The 16,897-nt window shown below is 41.0% G+C and overlaps 1 protein-coding gene across 3 annotated transcripts in view; it reads right to left on the bottom strand.

The window, feature by feature from the left end:
* CFAP95 (cilia and flagella associated protein 95) overlaps positions 1-16,897 on the bottom strand; it is a 184,101-nt gene that overhangs the window by 16,404 nt on the left and 150,800 nt on the right. The window contains exons 6-7 of one of the 3 annotated variants that reach the window (XM_086684987.1): positions 8,894-8,994; positions 5,237-6,108 (exon numbers count right to left, since the gene is read on the bottom strand). In XM_086684987.1, the coding sequence (XP_086541113.1) occupies positions 8,935-8,994 (60 nt within the window). In that variant the 3' untranslated portion in view covers positions 5,237-6,108; positions 8,894-8,934. Of the gene's footprint in view, positions 1-5,236; positions 6,109-8,893; positions 8,995-9,264; positions 11,283-16,897 lie in introns of those variants that run through there. The other 2 variants (XM_086684985.1, XM_086684988.1) reach the window with 2 other exon arrangements.

The following is a 16,897-nucleotide window of genomic DNA, read 5'->3' as shown; positions in this document are numbered from 1 at the left end:
TTCAAGATCTACTACAAAGCTGTAGTAATCAAAACAGTATGGTACTGACAGAAAAATAGACACATAGCTCAATGGAACAGAATAAACAGCCCAGAAATAAAACCACAACTATATGGTCAAATAATCTTTGACAAACTAGGCAAGAATATACAATGGGGAAAAACAGTCTCTTCAACAAATGTTTCTGGGAAGATTGGAGAGCCACATGCAAAGGAATGAAACTGAATCACTTTCTCATATCATACACAGAAATAAACTCAAAATGGATTAATGACCTGAATGTGAGACCTGAAAACTACAAAAATCCTGGAAGAGACCATGGGCAGTAAGGTCTCTGACATCGGCCATTGCAATAGTTTTCTAGATATGTCTCCTGAAGCAAGGGAAACAAAAGCAAAAATAAACTATCAGGGTTATATCAAAATAAAAAGCTTCTGCACAGCAAAGGAAACAATCAACAAAACTGAACAACAACCTACTGAATGGGAGAAGATATTTGCTGATGACATACCTGAAAAGGGGTTAATATCTAAAGAACTTATACTACTCAATATCCCCCCCAAAAAAACCAAAGTATCCAATTAAAAAATGAGAAGACATGAACAGACCTTGCTCCAAAAAAGACATCCAGATGGCCATAGACATATGAAAATATCCTCAAGATCATTAATCATCAGGGAAATGCAAATCAAAACCACAATGTGATATCACCTCACACCTGTCAGAATGACTAAAGTAACAAACTCAAGAAATACCAAGTGTTAGTGAGGATGTGGAGAAAAAGGAAACCTCATGCACTGTTGGTGGGAATGCCAACTGGTGCAGCCACTGTGGAAAACAGTAAAATTAACTCAAAAAATTAAAAAGAGCAATAGCATATGATCCAGTAATTCCATCACTGGGTACTTACCCACAAAAAAAAAATACAAAAACACTAATTCAAAAAGCTAGATTCACTCCCATGTTTACTGCAGCATTTATGGAAGCAGCCCAAGTGTCCATCACGAGATGAATAGATAAAGAAGATGTGTGTGTGTGTGTGTGTGTGTGTGTGTGTGTGTGTGTATGTGTGTGGAGATGTATATACATACATGCACACACACTTACACAATGGAATATTACTCAGCCATAAAAAGAATGAAATATTATCATTTGCAACAACGTGGATGGACCTAGAGGGCATAATGTTAAGTGAAGTAAGTCAGTCAGAGAAAGATAAACACCATATATTTCACTCACATGTGGAATTTAAGAAACAAAACAAAGAAAAAAAGGACAAACAAAAACAGACTTTTTTTTTTAGTATTCATTTATTCTTGAGAGAGGGAGACAGAGCACAAGTGGGGGAAGGAGCAGAGAGTGGGAGACACAGAATCCAAAGCAGGTTCCAGGCTCTGAGCTGTCAGCACAGAGCCTGACGCGGGGCTCAAACTCACAAACCCTGAGATCATGACCTGAGCTGAAGTCGTATGCTCAACTGACTGAGCCACCCAGGCTCCCTGAAAAACAGACTCTTAAATATTGAGAACGAACTTACGGATCCCAGAGGGGAGGAGGGGATGGGTGAAATAGGTGAAGGGGATTAGGAGTACACTTACTGTGACGAGCACTGAGTAATGTATAGAATTGTTAAATCACTGGGGCTCCTGAGTGGCTCAGTCAGTGAAGGTGTCCAACTCTTGGTTTCGGCTCAGGTCATGATCTCACAGTTCATGAGTTTGAGCCCCATGTCAGGCTCTGCACTGACAGTGTGGAGCCCGCTTGGGATTCTCTCTCTCCCTCTCTTTCTGTCCCTCCCCTGCTTGTGCTCTCTCTCTCTCTGTGTGTCTCTCTCTCTCCCTCTCAAAATAAATAAATAGACATTTTTAAAAAAAGGAATTGTTGAACCATTATATTGTACACCTGAAACTAATATAACACTGTATGTTAATTATACTGGAATTTTAAAAAAATGGGCCAAAACCTTAACAGACACCTCACCAAAAAAAAGATATATAGATAGCAAAGCATAGGAAAAGATGCTTTACATTGTATGTCATTAGGAAACTGCAAACTAAAACAACACTGTGTTACCACTATATACCTATTAGAATGACTAAAGTCCAGAAAAGTTATAAAACCAAATGTTGGCGAGGATGTGAGGCAATAGGAACCGTCATTCATTCCTGGTGGGAATGCAGAATGGGACTGTCACTCCGAAAGACAGTTTGGCAGTCTATTCCAAAACAAATCATAGACTTTTCATATGATCCGGCAATCATGCTCCTATGATAGGAAAACTTATGTCCACACAAAAACTTATCACAGATGTTTATGGCAGCTGTAGTCATAACTTCCAATAACTGGAAACAAACATGTTGTTCTCCAAAAGGCAAATGGACAAACTGTGGCACATCTGTACAATCAAATATTATTCAGCAATAAAAAAATGAGCTATCAAGTTACTAAAAGACATGGAGAAACTTTAAATGCGTATTTCACTGTGAAAGAAACCAGGCGATATAATGTATGATTGCAAGTATATGACATTCTGGGAGTAGCAAAATTATAGTGATAGTAAAAAGATCAGTAGTTGCTGAGGTTTTGGGGGGAAGGGGGAGGTGGGTGAACAGGTGGAGCACAGGGGAATTTTAGGGTAGTGAAACTATTCTGCATGCTTCTGTAATGGAAAATACAGAACATTATATATTTGTCAAAACATATAGCATTGTACAACTCAGAGTGAACCCTAAGTTACATTATAGACTTTGGTTAATTATAATGTATCAATATTGATAATTAATTATAATAAATGCACCACCCTAATGCAAAATGTTAATGAACTGTGAGTTAAGGGAGAGAGGGGATATATGGGAACTCTGCATTGTCTGCTCAGTTTTCTTTTCTTTTCTTTTTTATGTTTATTTATTTTTGAGAGAGAGGAAGAGACAGAGCATGAGCAGGGGAGCCGCAGAGAGAGAGGGAGACACAGAATCCGAAGTAGGCTCCAGGCTCTGAGCTGTCAGCACAGAGCTCGACACGGGACTCGAACTCATGAACCGCGAGATCATGACCTGAGCTGAAGTTGGACACTCAGCTGACTGAGCCACCCAGGCGCCCCTGTCTGCTCAGTTTTCTGTAAACATAAAACTCCTCTAAAAAAAACAGTCTATTAATTAAAATTTTAAAAAATAACATTGGCTTGGGTCAGCAAGGGTTGTTTAGGGCTGCATAGCTGTTTGGCGTCATGGTCTAGGCTACAATTCTGATGCCTTCAGTCCAATTTCAGGTCAAATCCACTCATTTCTCAGGATACAGGAGAGGTAGAGTGGGGAGGGGAGAGGAATCTTCCTTTACACCAAAGCTGTCTCCCAGGTTACAAATGGAGGCTATACCAAGCTGGTATAGGGTGACCATACATGCCATTTTGTCTGGAATGGGCTTGGCTTGTATTTGTGGTCCATGTAAGTATTAATGGTGCTATCTTTCAATCTTGAGCTTGATCATTTTTCTACTATTCATTATAAGCCACCCTATTTAAGGCAGACATTTGTGAGGAGCATCTCTTAAATATTGAATACTGTGCTAAGACAATTACGGGCATTGTCTTTAATAGTAACCTTATAAAATAGATCCTATCATTATTCCCATCTCACAGATGGAAAACTGAGGCCCTGAAAAATATTTAAAGATGTGATGGCCAAAAAATGTTGAAATTTGATGAAAACCATAAGCCTCTAAGCCCACGGATCCAAGAAGCTCAATGAATCACAATAGCATCAATACACACACATACACACACCATCACTAAGGCATGTAATAGTCAAATTGCTGAAAATAAACAAGAGAAAATCTTTTATGCAGTTAGAGAGGAAGATAAAGTTCATAAACAGAAACAAAGAGTTGTTACAGAAATTATCAGAAGCTACACACATGAAATAATGGAACACCATTTTTAAAGGGCTGGACAACAAAGGAACCTTATAACCTACACTTTATGTTTAGTGGAGATATCCTAGTGTTCTGCATGTTTCCATCTATCTGAAATTCTAGAAAAGGCCATGCTAATCTTTTGTGACAGAAAGTAGATCAATGGTTGCCTCATATTAGGAATGGTGGATGGAAACTGCAACTGAGGCAGGAGGGAATTTGGGAGATGATGGAAATGTTCTTTATCTTGATCATGATAAAGATTGGATAAAGATTGGTTGGATAGCTGTGTATTTGTCAAAAAATTACTGAACTATACACTAAAAAGAGATATATTTAATTAAATTTAATTAATTTATACCTCAATTAAGTTGACTTTAAAAACAAAGCATGCGGTACTATCTACATTTCAGTGTCCCTTGGCAAACCCTTGGTTGTTCTACCTGGATTCAAGCTCATCTGTAAATCCTGCAGCTGAATGAAAACTTGTGAATGACTGGACTTAGTGTGTGAAAACTGCATGGCAGTCATCCACTTGTCTACCAACAAGCTGCTAAGTTCTCTGATAAATGGCCCTTCAACACTCCACCCTAGATCCACACAGCATCCAGAACTATCCCAGATGAGGTCAGAGTTGTCTGATTTCCGAAGCCTGGTTAGATTTCAACAGCCTCTGTCCCACCCACTGACAGTAAGCTGGAATCCCAACAAGAGTAAATGCAGTGTCTACACTGTCTTTTCATCACAAATTATAAAGCTGTCTAAATTACATATAACAATTCATTCCACAGGCAATTCAGAAACACCATTTTTTTCTCTTTAACACATTCCCCAGATTCTGAGGAAGAGATTTTCAGACTTGAGGGGGCATAAGAATCTCCACCTGTAGAGTGGAGCTGAAGTAGAGCCTGTTACCTGTATTTTAAACAAGCACCCGGTTCAGGCAGGCTGAGGACCATATTTTGAGAAATATTGGTCAGAACATTCTATGTAGAGAGGAGGAAATATGTAGAGGACTCCCAAAATAGAACTGGGCTAAAGGCTCACAGAAGAGTCATTTGGAAGCAGAAGCCCAGGAAACTTTTCAAAGCCCCTGAAGGTAGGAATGGGGGAAAGGGTTTGGAGGCTTATCAGAAAGAGGACTGAAAACACTAGAAGGAAAGGTTCACACGTGCGTATCCTAAGTTGGTGACCGATCCTGCCTTCCAACCTGGCGAGTATAAGACTGGTGGGTTCTTACTGGTTGTAATGTGATATCCTACATCCTTATTGATCTTGTAATATTTAGTTAGCCCCCTGACCCTAGAAGTAGACTCCGATATGGAGATTAGCGTGTAGGAAATTTTATTAGAGTACTCTTGGGATCAACAGTCCCGGAAAGAAGAAGACAGAAGCAGGGGAAGACGGGAAAGCTGGGCTGTGATGCAACAAACTTGCCAGTCCCTCAGGGAGCTCTGAATAGGAATAAGCACTCCAGCACTGTCTCAAACTGGGGCACCTCGCCCTCGACCAGTTCACTGCAGGTGTCCCCACAAAAAGTATGAGACCTTAGACGGGGGCACTCTTTTCAGATGAGTCTTCCTGGAGAAGCCAGCTCACTGAGGACCATGTCAGCATCACTGTCAGCAGCTGGAGGAATAAGTCTATGAGACACAAGGGGGATCTGGACGGTGCATCGTTAAAACCACCACACCTCCCCACTTTTTTTGCTGATGCCTTTAAAGAAGAATATTAATGTTTTAGATGAACATTTTCACCAGAATAAGTTTCCCAATCTTCTTAGCTAACGTTGCACATGCTGATATCCCCCTTTCCTTCCCCTGTTCCACTTGGCAAACTCTGACTCATCCTTCAGGTATCGGTTCATATAGGCCTCCTCTGTGGTGCTGCTCAGGCTTTCCATCTTCCAGGTTCTCGGGGTCCTCTAGCTATCCCAGCAAAGAGCTGGTCTGTGATATTGTTCATGTCTGTCTCGTGATCATAACGTAAGATCCCGAGGGGGGACTGGGTCAATGGCATTTGTGTAGCTCCCAGCATTCTGGCACATGCACAACATCGATGTGGGTTGAATTCCATCCATTGGCATGAACATAGCAATGGGTCCATGATCTTGGAATTGTCCACCTCTCCTAAGAGTTCTGGGTGTGTGACCGAAAGTAACGATCTGGCACTCTGTCAATGATTGTTTTTTCACTTGTGCTATTTTGCAGGAATAGAGAGAATTTGAATTGTAAAGTGTTTGCTTTCAGAAACAGATTTCACTACCAATATATTTTCCATTGGCTGAAACAGGATCAGCGAGTGTCTCTAAAGACTCGAAGAAACTAGCCTCCATCCTTCTATATTTCTCGCCCTCTTTTCTTTTGTAGATTTAAAATTTAGTGTGCTTGGGGGCACATTAAAGAAATTTAAATTTGGAGAAGCAAATGAGTCGCTTACTCTTGGCTAACCCACGGTGCCATGCATTTAGTTCCAGGTATTTATGCAGGCTGTCAAGTTCCAGCTAACAGCTAACTATGCACAAATAAGGAGCTGTGTATGAAACCTGGCTCTGATTTCCCATTTGTCCTAGTGACGTGCGAGTGCTTTTTAGAGGTTGGCAACCGAGGCAATACCTGGCTGGCTCTCCTCCTAACTAGCTGTGTTGGGCTTCAGTTTCCTCATCCATAAAATGAGGAAAGTTGTCCAGAAACCCTAGCATCTCTTTGAGCTTCAGCATTCTTTAACGCTATGGTTCTGTCTGTATTAAAAGCACAGAGTGGCTATTTATATAGAACATTTTATTTGATATTTCACATGCAATTTAAAATTTAGACAATGCTGCCATCATAGAATGTGATTTTTATTTTTATTTTTTTTTATTTTAGAGAGAGGGAGAATGCATGCTCGTGTGCGTGCACGAGTTGGGGAGGGCAGAGAGAGAGGGAGGGAGAGAGAGAATCTTAAGCAAGTTCCACGGTCAGTATGGAGCCCCACCGGGGCGGGGGGGGGGGTGTCGATCTTGCAATGCTGAGATCACAACCTGAGCTGAAATCAAGAGTCAGACACTCAACCGACGGAGCCAACCAAGTGCCCCGACATGATTTCTGTTTAAAGCCAGGTTGGATTAGAATCTCTCCGAATGGTCATTCCTATTTTGTGTATGTGCACCCCAACTCAACATGCTGCTACATTAAAGACTCCATACGAATACATAATGATCTAAAGCATTTTTAGCAAGAAATGTGTGTGCTGGCTAAAGGGACAAGAGATTATAATGGAAAGAGGTGATGTAAGGCTGCTCCTTAGACAGAAGATAATTTTCCAATCCCCAGATTAAAATGGGAGCCCTTATGACCCTCTGTGGATCATCTCCATGGTGCTTTACAGAGACTACAAATGCGGGTGCTTGAAAATAGCATAAATCACATTCTCGCTCTCCCTGAATTCTCACATCACGCATTTTCTGCAGTTACCGATAAAGGGCTTGTTTCTGGGGAACCAGAGATACATGCAGAATCTCTGAGAAGAAATGACAAGAAGTGAAGTTAAATGGCGCGCACGGAAGAGAAAGCTGGAACAAAATGACGTGTTTTTGGAGATGTACGGCCTCTTCAAAACACATCACACTTGTGGTTTCCTGATATCTGTGAAGCTTGGACCAATTTAAGGTGCCATATTTGATATATTCTGGCAGAACTAAAGGGAAACCGGCTTGGTGCTTTTTAAAGCTTTATTGCTTTCTGGAAGATAAATTTCTTCTTTTAACATTATCCATCTCCTTCTATAAGATATATTACTACACTCCCTGGCCATTTGGGAGCCAATAACAGTTATTTCTTTTTTTGGCTGCCTCCTCATCTTACAATGAATCCTTCGAGGTAACAGTCTTAAAAAATAAGAGAGGCAGGGATGATAGAGAATCAGAGAATTTTGAAGCTGGAAAGGGCCCCAGAGGACAAAAGTAGGCAGCTGCACTCTGGCTTTGTTCATTCTCTGTGTGCAGTAAACCATCGGTCTGAGTGAGATGCAGGGAATGAGATGGGAGTAGGAAGCCGGAGTCCTGGGTTCTAGTTCTCAGTCTCTCAGCCAGCCCGCTGAGGACCATGAATGAATCACTGAACGTTTGGTTAACTCTCTGCAAACCCCTGGTGAGCCTCAAGTGAAGCACCACCTTCAGTTTTCTCGTCTGGAGAGTGGAGTTGAATTTGAAAATTACAAGAGCCTCCTTCGTTTGGGAACATTCCCTCCTTTCTTGCTGCCAGACCCATAGCTAAAATAATGTGTATTTCTCTCTCAACTTGCCGTACTCAGCTGCCCTTTGCTCTAAGAAAACTCAATACACATAAAGCCTTAATTTTCAAAGAAGGAAGTTAGGGAGTGGGTATTCATATTACAAAAGTATCCTTTCCTTTACAGACATAAATTTCCTTTAATGAGTTACTTATTAAATATGTGTTTACTTCATGACAATTAGGTTTCGACACAACTTTCCAGGAATGTGCGTCTGACGGAAAGTCAGACGTACCCCCTCAACTTGCTGTGTCTCTCCCACGCTGACCTCGTGTTTATGGCCCAGCAACCTCTTGCCGTATCCTTCCTGTCCATAATTCTTTCTGCGTGGCCCAGCTCAGCACCATTCGCTCTGCCCTGATTAAATCCTTTGCTTACCCTCATCATCTTTTCCTCCCCCTTCTCCTATGTCAGCTGACCCTTGTAGCTCATCCTGTACTTCCACAGAGTTCACTCCTGAACACATGGTTCCAACTCAACGTCAAACACGGGCCTGGCTCCTTAAATCTGCATTGCAGTGGTGGTGGCAGTTTTGAAATCCAAGTGGAATTTCCCTCCATGATTTACAGCTGAAGCTCACCCCATTCCCTGCTTCTCTGGGAGCTTCGACAAGTGAAATGAGCCCTACGGCCCGTAGGTTACACATATTTTTACATTATCACTGAGACAAGTATAGTAGGAATTTTTTGAATGAAAAATAGGTTTTTCTTACTTGAATACAGTCAGCTCTTTGGAGGAAGGTGCCGTAAGCCTCTAGGTAGTTAACAGGGAAGCAATACTGTTCTTAATGAACTCAAAAACTGTGTGGCATTCCTGAAAGAAAAAAGAGATCCATTTTCCATAAGATGTCTTTTTTAAAAAAAATTTTTTTTTTCAACGTTTATTTATTTTTGGGACAGAGAGAGACAGAGCATGAACGGGGGAGGGGCAGAGAGAGAGGGAGACACAGAATCGAAAACAGGCTCCAGGCTCTGAGCCATCAGCCCAGAGCCCGACGCGGGGCTCGAACTCACGGACCGTGAGATCGTGACCTGGCTGAAGTCGGACGCTTAACCGACTGCGCCACCCAGGCGCCCCTCCATAAGATGTCTTAATACTTCAAAAACTCCACTAGAAATATATGTCTTGATTCTAAATCTGTCTTTTAGTGGAGTATAATCTATGTTTTGCCACTCAGGTTCCCATCTTCAGGAATTTTCACATCTGTGATCTGTAGAGTTTGGGCTTTACATGTCTACACCACAGTGTCAAACAATGATCAGGCCATTTTCCTGACAGAAATCCACCTTAAGACAGGAAGTTGACCCACTGTGGAAACAAAATGCATCATTTTCCCCCTGAAGAGTGAACATCTACTTCCAGAATTCAATTTGACTTAAATCTTTAGTGTCATTCCTGGTAGGACATTAGGTATTTTTTTTTAAACGTTTATTTATTTTTGAGGAGGGGGGAGGGGCAGAGAGAGAGGGAGACACAGAATCTGAAGCAGGCTCCAGGCTCTGAGCTGTTAGCACAGAGCCCTAAGTGGGGCTTGAAATCATGAATGGGGAGATTGTGACCTGAGCTGAAGTCAGATGCTTAACTGACTGAGCCACCCAGGCGCCCCCATTTGCTATTTTCTTAAAGTTACTAAGACTTAACAATTTTAATAAAATATAATTTCACACACAGCAAAGTTTCTCCTTAGAGAGTTCAAGTGATTTGTCTAAATAAACACAGTTAGCTGATGACAGAGAAAATGGACTTTCTGATTTTTTTTACTTTAAAGCTACAAAGTCATACAAACAGAGAAAACAGGAAAAATAAATATTCTCATTTTCTATTTACTTTCGATCATTTTGGCCATGGCTACAGTTTTAGCCTAAACTAATCCTTAAGTTGAAATCTGTTGTTAGTTTTAATTTCTTTTCTCTTCCTTTTGTCAACTTCAATTTTTAAAGGGAGTTTTAAGGTCCTCACTGATATACCTTCTATGAGAACTTCAAGGTTTTTAAGTTACATCTACTTTTAATTTGCTATTTTCAGTTACATTGAAGCCAAAATTGGCTGTCTTTTAAAATTCAGAATGACAATTTTCCTGTGCTTTTACTAAGGTCACACGTGGGTGATATAGTTATTCTATTTAGTTTAGCACCTCTAAAAATTATTACAAAAATGGTAAGTTTTGATTGTTCATGGAAATCAATTTATAGGCAAACAACTTAAAATCTATTTTCGTTCCCTACAATTTGCATTTTTATATTTCAGATTTGCTTGTGCAGCAATAAGGTGTGAGGTCCGATTGCCGATTGCTTAAACACATAAGGCAGTTTCAAGAGGCGCAGAGCTGAAGACAATTTGCATAGAGCAAGCCTGGATCACCAGGAGCCTGTTCTGTGAACACAGGAAGACGTTCGGAAGACGGCCAGTCTTTACTGCGGCTCATTCAAAGGCCAGAGATGACGGCTTATTGCCATGATTCATTCCTTTTCATTCAATTCCCCCAGTTACTCATGGCTATCCTTTTGTTAGCAGTGTGTGTACACAAAGTGAATAAGAGGATGATAGGAAATGGTGTCTATTCTCTTTGCTTGAGATGCAATTTCAGAACAGCCGCTGGAGGCGGGCTCTTTCAGGTAGACTTTATGATACCCTGAGTAGTGATCGCTGTGTACTTCCAATGCCTTGTACCAGCTTTCAAGCTCAGGATCATAGAATACAAGGCTGGGGGCCCCTAAAAACTTATCCAATCACTCCCACTCCTTGCAAAGAAGAGAAAGCTAAGGCCCAGAGAGACCAATGATGTGTCCAGTGTCACACAGACAGTTAGTAACAAAGGTAGGAAGAACACCCGGGTGTCCGGATTCCTAGACCAGCACTTCCTCTCCAGGAGTTCATTTTGTCTCAGTTGTACCTTTTATGTAGGTAATTCAAGGCTGCCTGTATTCTCATATAGCAGACAGTCATAGCAAGACAGCATGGTAAAGGTCAAAAGTTTAAAGGGGTAATACACTAATATGGGGCCAAGAGCGATGGGTTAAATCTTTGAAGTTCAAGATTCTTTCTCTTCATCTGTCACCATTATGAAGGACTTCGGCCTCACTGAGCCTGAGCATTCTCAGCTATAAAGTAGAAAGGTAAGGCAAAGGTCAATGAGATAGCGTAGGTGGAAGCAGCTGACAGCCATATATAGAAGGGTGTTCAATAATAACTGTCCAAACTGAATTGATTGGAAAACTCAGGCACCCAAATAAATGGCAACATGGGACTTGTAAAATCACTTTAAACCTGATTCTTTGGATAAATTATTCTAATGTACCCATTCAGTCAGGAAATATTTATGGAGCACCTACTGTGTGCCAGCCAGGTGTTGTGCTAGGTACAAGGCATGAAATAGAAACATAAAGACACGGTATCTACTCTCAGTGACTTTGCAGACCAACGGAGGAGACAGAGGAGTGGGCAGGCAATGACCCTCCATGATGACACAGTGCCAGGGGAGGGAGCCTTCCCGTAGACCAGGGAGACTGGAGAAGCCCCTCCAGAGGAAGCAGCTTGTGAGCTGAGACCTGACAAATAAGGAGGAGTTACCCAGACAGAGAAGACCCGCTGGAGAAAGGAAAGACACAATGTGAAGATGTGCAGATAAAAGAGCTTGGGGTGCCTAGGTGGCTCGGTCTGTAGAGCATCTGATTTTTTATTTCGGCTCAGGTCATGGTCTCATGATTCATGAGTTTGAGCCCCCCATCAGGCTCTGCAAAGCACAGAGCCTGCTTCGAATTCTCTCTCTCCCTCTCTCTCTGTCCCTCCCTTGCTCAGCTCTCTCTCTCTCTCTCTAAAGATAAATACACTTAAAAATAAATTAAAAAAAAAAAAAAGAGCTGAGTGACCCAGAGGAAGTAGAAGAAATGGATTCTGCTCTGGCTACAGTATGAGGTTTGAGGCCTCAGAAGAGTCAGGGGCCAGATAGGCCAGATGCAGAGGTCAGTTTATTGTGTTTATCCTAAGAACAATAGAAAACATTTTAATCAACCAAGTGAAACAACCACATAAATGGATTTCTCAAGGAAATCAGATTTTTTTTTTTTTTACCTTTGAAGTTTTTCAGGGGTATGAACCTATATATGTGTGCTTGTTCTGATATTTAAATAACATTCTTTTTACCCACAATCCATAGATACCATTATTCAAAATTTAATCACCCCCATTAGACCCTAGTTTAAAAAAAAGTTCCTCAGACAAATTGATTAATTTTACTCAAATGATGGCAGGGCCCATAATCACAAGTAACCAATTGGGATGAAAAAAATATTCATGGAATAAATACATGCACAGCAAAATTACAGTTAAAATTTCCAGCATTTGAATTAAGGAGAGATGATGGGAACAGCTGGAATAAGAAATCAGAATAAATATGGGGCATCTGGGTGGCTCAGTCAGTTGAGCGTCCGACTTCGGCTCAGGTCATGATCTCAGTCATGGGTTCAAGCCCCGCGTCGGGCTCTGTGCTGACAGCTCAGAGCCTGGAGCCTGCTTTGGATTCTGTGCCTCCCTCTCTCTCTGCCCCTCTCCCGCTCACACTCTGTCTCTCTCTCCCTCAAGAATAAACATTAAAAATAATTTTTTAATAATAAAAATTAAAATATAAAGAAACCAGAATAAATAAGTGAAAGGAAATTTGAAAACATTATACTTTCAACTGTGAGCCTATTTTAAAATCACCACACCCAACCTAGTTGTAAGATGCGGGCAGCTCTGGAAAACTGGAGCACCATAAACTAGCTTTGCCAGATAATCCAGGTCATGCTAAGGAAACTGGTGCCTCGATGGAAAAAAAAGATATACTGTGTTTTCTAGAAGTGGTGCCATGACCAAGAAAGTTTTCCTGAGTCTCAGCCTAGAATTTGGCTCTGACAATGCACCCAATGGCAGAGGTTCTTGGGTCAGGGCTGGTGAGGCAAAACCCCATCTCCTGTGCCTTTGGGAGCCAGGAAGAGTGCCATGGTTTTATCAGAAACCCTCTTATGAATGGAAGAGCCTTGCTGTTAAGAGGACCCTGAGTTCTGTGGGTTTTGTTTGCCCTTATAAAATCCATGAGCTACTTTCTAGCCCACTTTATCTGAACATCTTCTGTGCACTTAAGAGCTATAAAGCAAGTAGAGACAGCAACCGTCTGCATTTATAGAATATTTTTTCCTTCTAAATACGTAAAGCTTCAGAATTTGAGCACAATGTTCTTTGAGAAAAGCACTTCCCTCAAGCTGAAGATTTTATTTTACCAAATAAAGGGATTTATGGGCCACAAACAAGGGAGATGGTAGCACATGTAGGAGAAGGAGTTGAAACATCAAGAGACCTTCAGGTGGAATGGTGAAAAATAACAGCGACTATGAAAAGGGGCCTTCAGGGTTAGAAATGTGGCATCTGTCTAGGAGATGGGAATCAGGAAAGCAGGCTCTTTGCAATTCCTGTTAAGTTCTAACTTTAGCACTTGCTTGTTTAATTGCATACAAAATCCACAACTTTTTAAACATGATGTATAAAGTTTATTCCTCCCAAATTTGGAAAATATAGATAAATAAAAATGGGCAGAGAATTCCAGTGCTGAAATATAATCACTGTAACACTTATGTATCTCTCTTTCCAAATTTCTGTTGCTCTAGCTCGCTCACTTTCTCTTCATATAGAAGTATAAACACATGATGTCATTTTTATAATATATAGATATATATTCACATGTATATTAAAAATAGAATCATACTGCCTATACTATTTCAGAATCTTTTTATTCTTCACAATTATGAATATCACCCCCTGGTATACCAACTCCACGGAGCTAGAGACCTATTCATTGTTGTTTCCTTAGCATCTAGAACAGTACCTTCATGTGGGCATTCAATAAATATCTATTGAATGAATAAATAATGAGTGAGTACAGTTCCAAGTCAATCAAGTTCATGCAGCATATTAATATGCAATATATATAATTAAACATACATATACAACTAACATTCTACATGCCATCACATGCACTATCTCCTTTCCACCCCAGATCAAATGCTTCCCTTCTATCAAACCCAATTTAGCCTCCCCCTGCTCCCTCCTCCTCAGACTACTGTGGAATATTCTTTACCCTTTTTGGCACTTAGCGTTTTCCATCTTGTTTTATAGATATTTCAACATGTTATAGAAACATACATGATGGAAATGCCATCATGTGTTTCAACACAGTGCAGCTTCCCTATGACATCTGTGTTTAGTTGATCTTTGTAATAACAATAGCAAAAATAACTCTATTGTATTAATCATTTTACGTGTACCAGGGACTATACTGTTATATGTGCATTACATGAGTTAATATTCTTTTTTTAAATGCTTATTTATTTTTGAGAGACAGAGTGTGCACACACACTGTGGGGAGGTGCTGAGGGAGAGGGAGACAGAGGATCCAAGCAGGCTCCATGCTGACAGCAGAGAGCCTGGTGCAGGGCTCAAACTCATGAACCACGAGATCATGAGCTGAGTCAAAGTTGGACGCTTAAACAACTAAGCCATCCAGGTGCCCTGAGTTAGTAACCTTAATAACCGTACAAAGTAGGTGTATCTGTTTGCTAGGGCTGCCATGACAAAATGGCTCTGGGATCATTCTCCTTGGCCACTCTCCTGCTGACTCTTCACATGGTGGTTTCTCTGTGCATATGCATTCCTGCTGTTTCTATGACACCAATTATATAGGATTAAGCCCCCACTCCAGTGGCTTAATTTTACCTTAATTACTTATTACTTTTTAGACCTGATCTGTAAATATGATGTACTGGTGGTTGGAATTTCAACATATGAATTTGTGGGGGGAGGATATAGTTCTGCCCACAACAGACATATTATGATTCTTCTCATTTTATTTTTATTTTTTATAAGTATTTTATTTATTTATTTTTGAGAGAGACAGAGAGCAAGCTGGGAAGGGGCAGAGACAGAGTGAGACAGAGGATTTGAAGCGGGCTCCTGGCTGACAGCAGAGAGCCCAATGAAAGGCTCGAACTCACAAACCGCAAGATCATGACCTGAGCTGAAGTCAGACACTTAACCGACTGGGCCACCCAAGTGCCCCCCGATTATTCTCCTTTTCTAGATGAGTTATCTGAGCTTCAAAAAGGCAAGAAAAAAGGCATTAAAAAAGCCTTTCACTCACACCCATCTGATTCCAGAATCTGTTCTCTGTCCTCCTGCGTCCTTACCTCTCACCTCCTATTCCCAGATCATTTGCAGGGGTACCTCATGGACATGTTAGATGCTCAGTGGATTCTTGTTGAATGAATAAAGTAAACACACACATCCATGAAGCATGAGTCGGTTAATAAAGAAAAGCTAAGTCCTGAGACTGGGATGTCCAGGTGGCTGGCTCTGGGGGCTGAGAAGACAACGAAATGGAAGATTTAGGGACGTGGTCCAACATGGTCCATCTAATCTTCTATTCAATAGCCACAAGATGTGAGCATAATGAACGTTTCTCCAGACAAAATTAAAGGCAAAATTAAAAGGGGTACGGTGGGACACCTCTCAGATTATTTGTCCATTAGCCTCTTGACAGGGTAGCGGGTCCACGTAACTCATAGAAGCACTACCTGCCTCCCAAACAGTGCATGGGCAGCCCTGGTCCAATCTTGGTCTCCCTATTCAGCCCTATCTCCTACCATTCTTTTCTGTTATCTGCCCCCACTTGCTGCCCAGGCTTCAACACAAAAGTGCTTCTCAAAGTTTTCCAAATACATCGGGCCCATTCATGCCCTTGGGACTTGATGCTTGCTGCTTCTCTGCCTGGAATGCCATCCCTCACTTTCTCACCCAACCAGTTCCTCTTGGTTGATCTTTCCAGACACACCCAGAGATGACTTTCTATGGATGAGCTTCTCCAGAAACCGACATCTTGTGATAAAATACACACAGCGGACAATTTACCTTCTCAACCATTTTTAAATGTACAGTTCGGTTGGGTTAAGTCCATTCACAATATTGGGCAACCAATCTCCAGAACTTCTTTCACCTTTCACACATCGAACTCTGTACCCATTAAAGAGTAACTTCCCGTTCCTTCCTCCCCTTAGCCCCTGGTAACCACCATTCTACTTTCTGTCTCTGAATTTGACTACTCTAGGTACTTTGTGTAAGTGGAATTATACAGCATTTGTCTTTTTGTGTCTGACTTATTTCAGTTAGCATATTGTCTTCTAAGTTTCATCCATATTGTAGCATGTGATGGAATTTATTTTCTTTTTAAGGCTGAATAATATTCGATTTTATGTATATACATACCACATTCTGTTTATCTATTCATTTGTCAATGGACATTTGAGTTGTTTCCACCTTTTTGGCTGCTGTGAATAATGCAGCTATGAACATGGGTGCACAAATAGCTTTTCAAGACCTGGCTTTTAATTCTTTTGGGTATATTGGATCATTCTACTTTGAATGTACTGAAGTTTTAACATCTTCCTTTATGATCGGAAAGGTACTAAGTAATAATCTAACCTTTCTCCTGGTAGCTATCACCAGAAACATAAAACCAGCAATTTGCTAGAGAAAAACATTGTGCCCATTAAGATTATTTTATTGCCTGTGCCAGAAACCAACTCTTGCCAGTCTGTGGCACTGAAGAGACTACGGGAAAGGTTTGAGGGCATCCGTGGTACTCAACGAAGGGTTGATCTCAAATGAGGATGGGCACAACTGGGCTGTA

The sequence above is a fragment of the Puma concolor genome, chromosome D4 (assembly GCF_028749965.1).
Source record: "Puma concolor isolate L17-30 chromosome D4, mPumCon1.1.hap2, whole genome shotgun sequence".
Lineage (NCBI taxonomy): Eukaryota > Metazoa > Chordata > Mammalia > Carnivora > Felidae > Puma > Puma concolor.
Note: the sequence above shows the minus strand (reverse complement) of the source record. Positions and strands in the feature narration are given on the sequence as shown.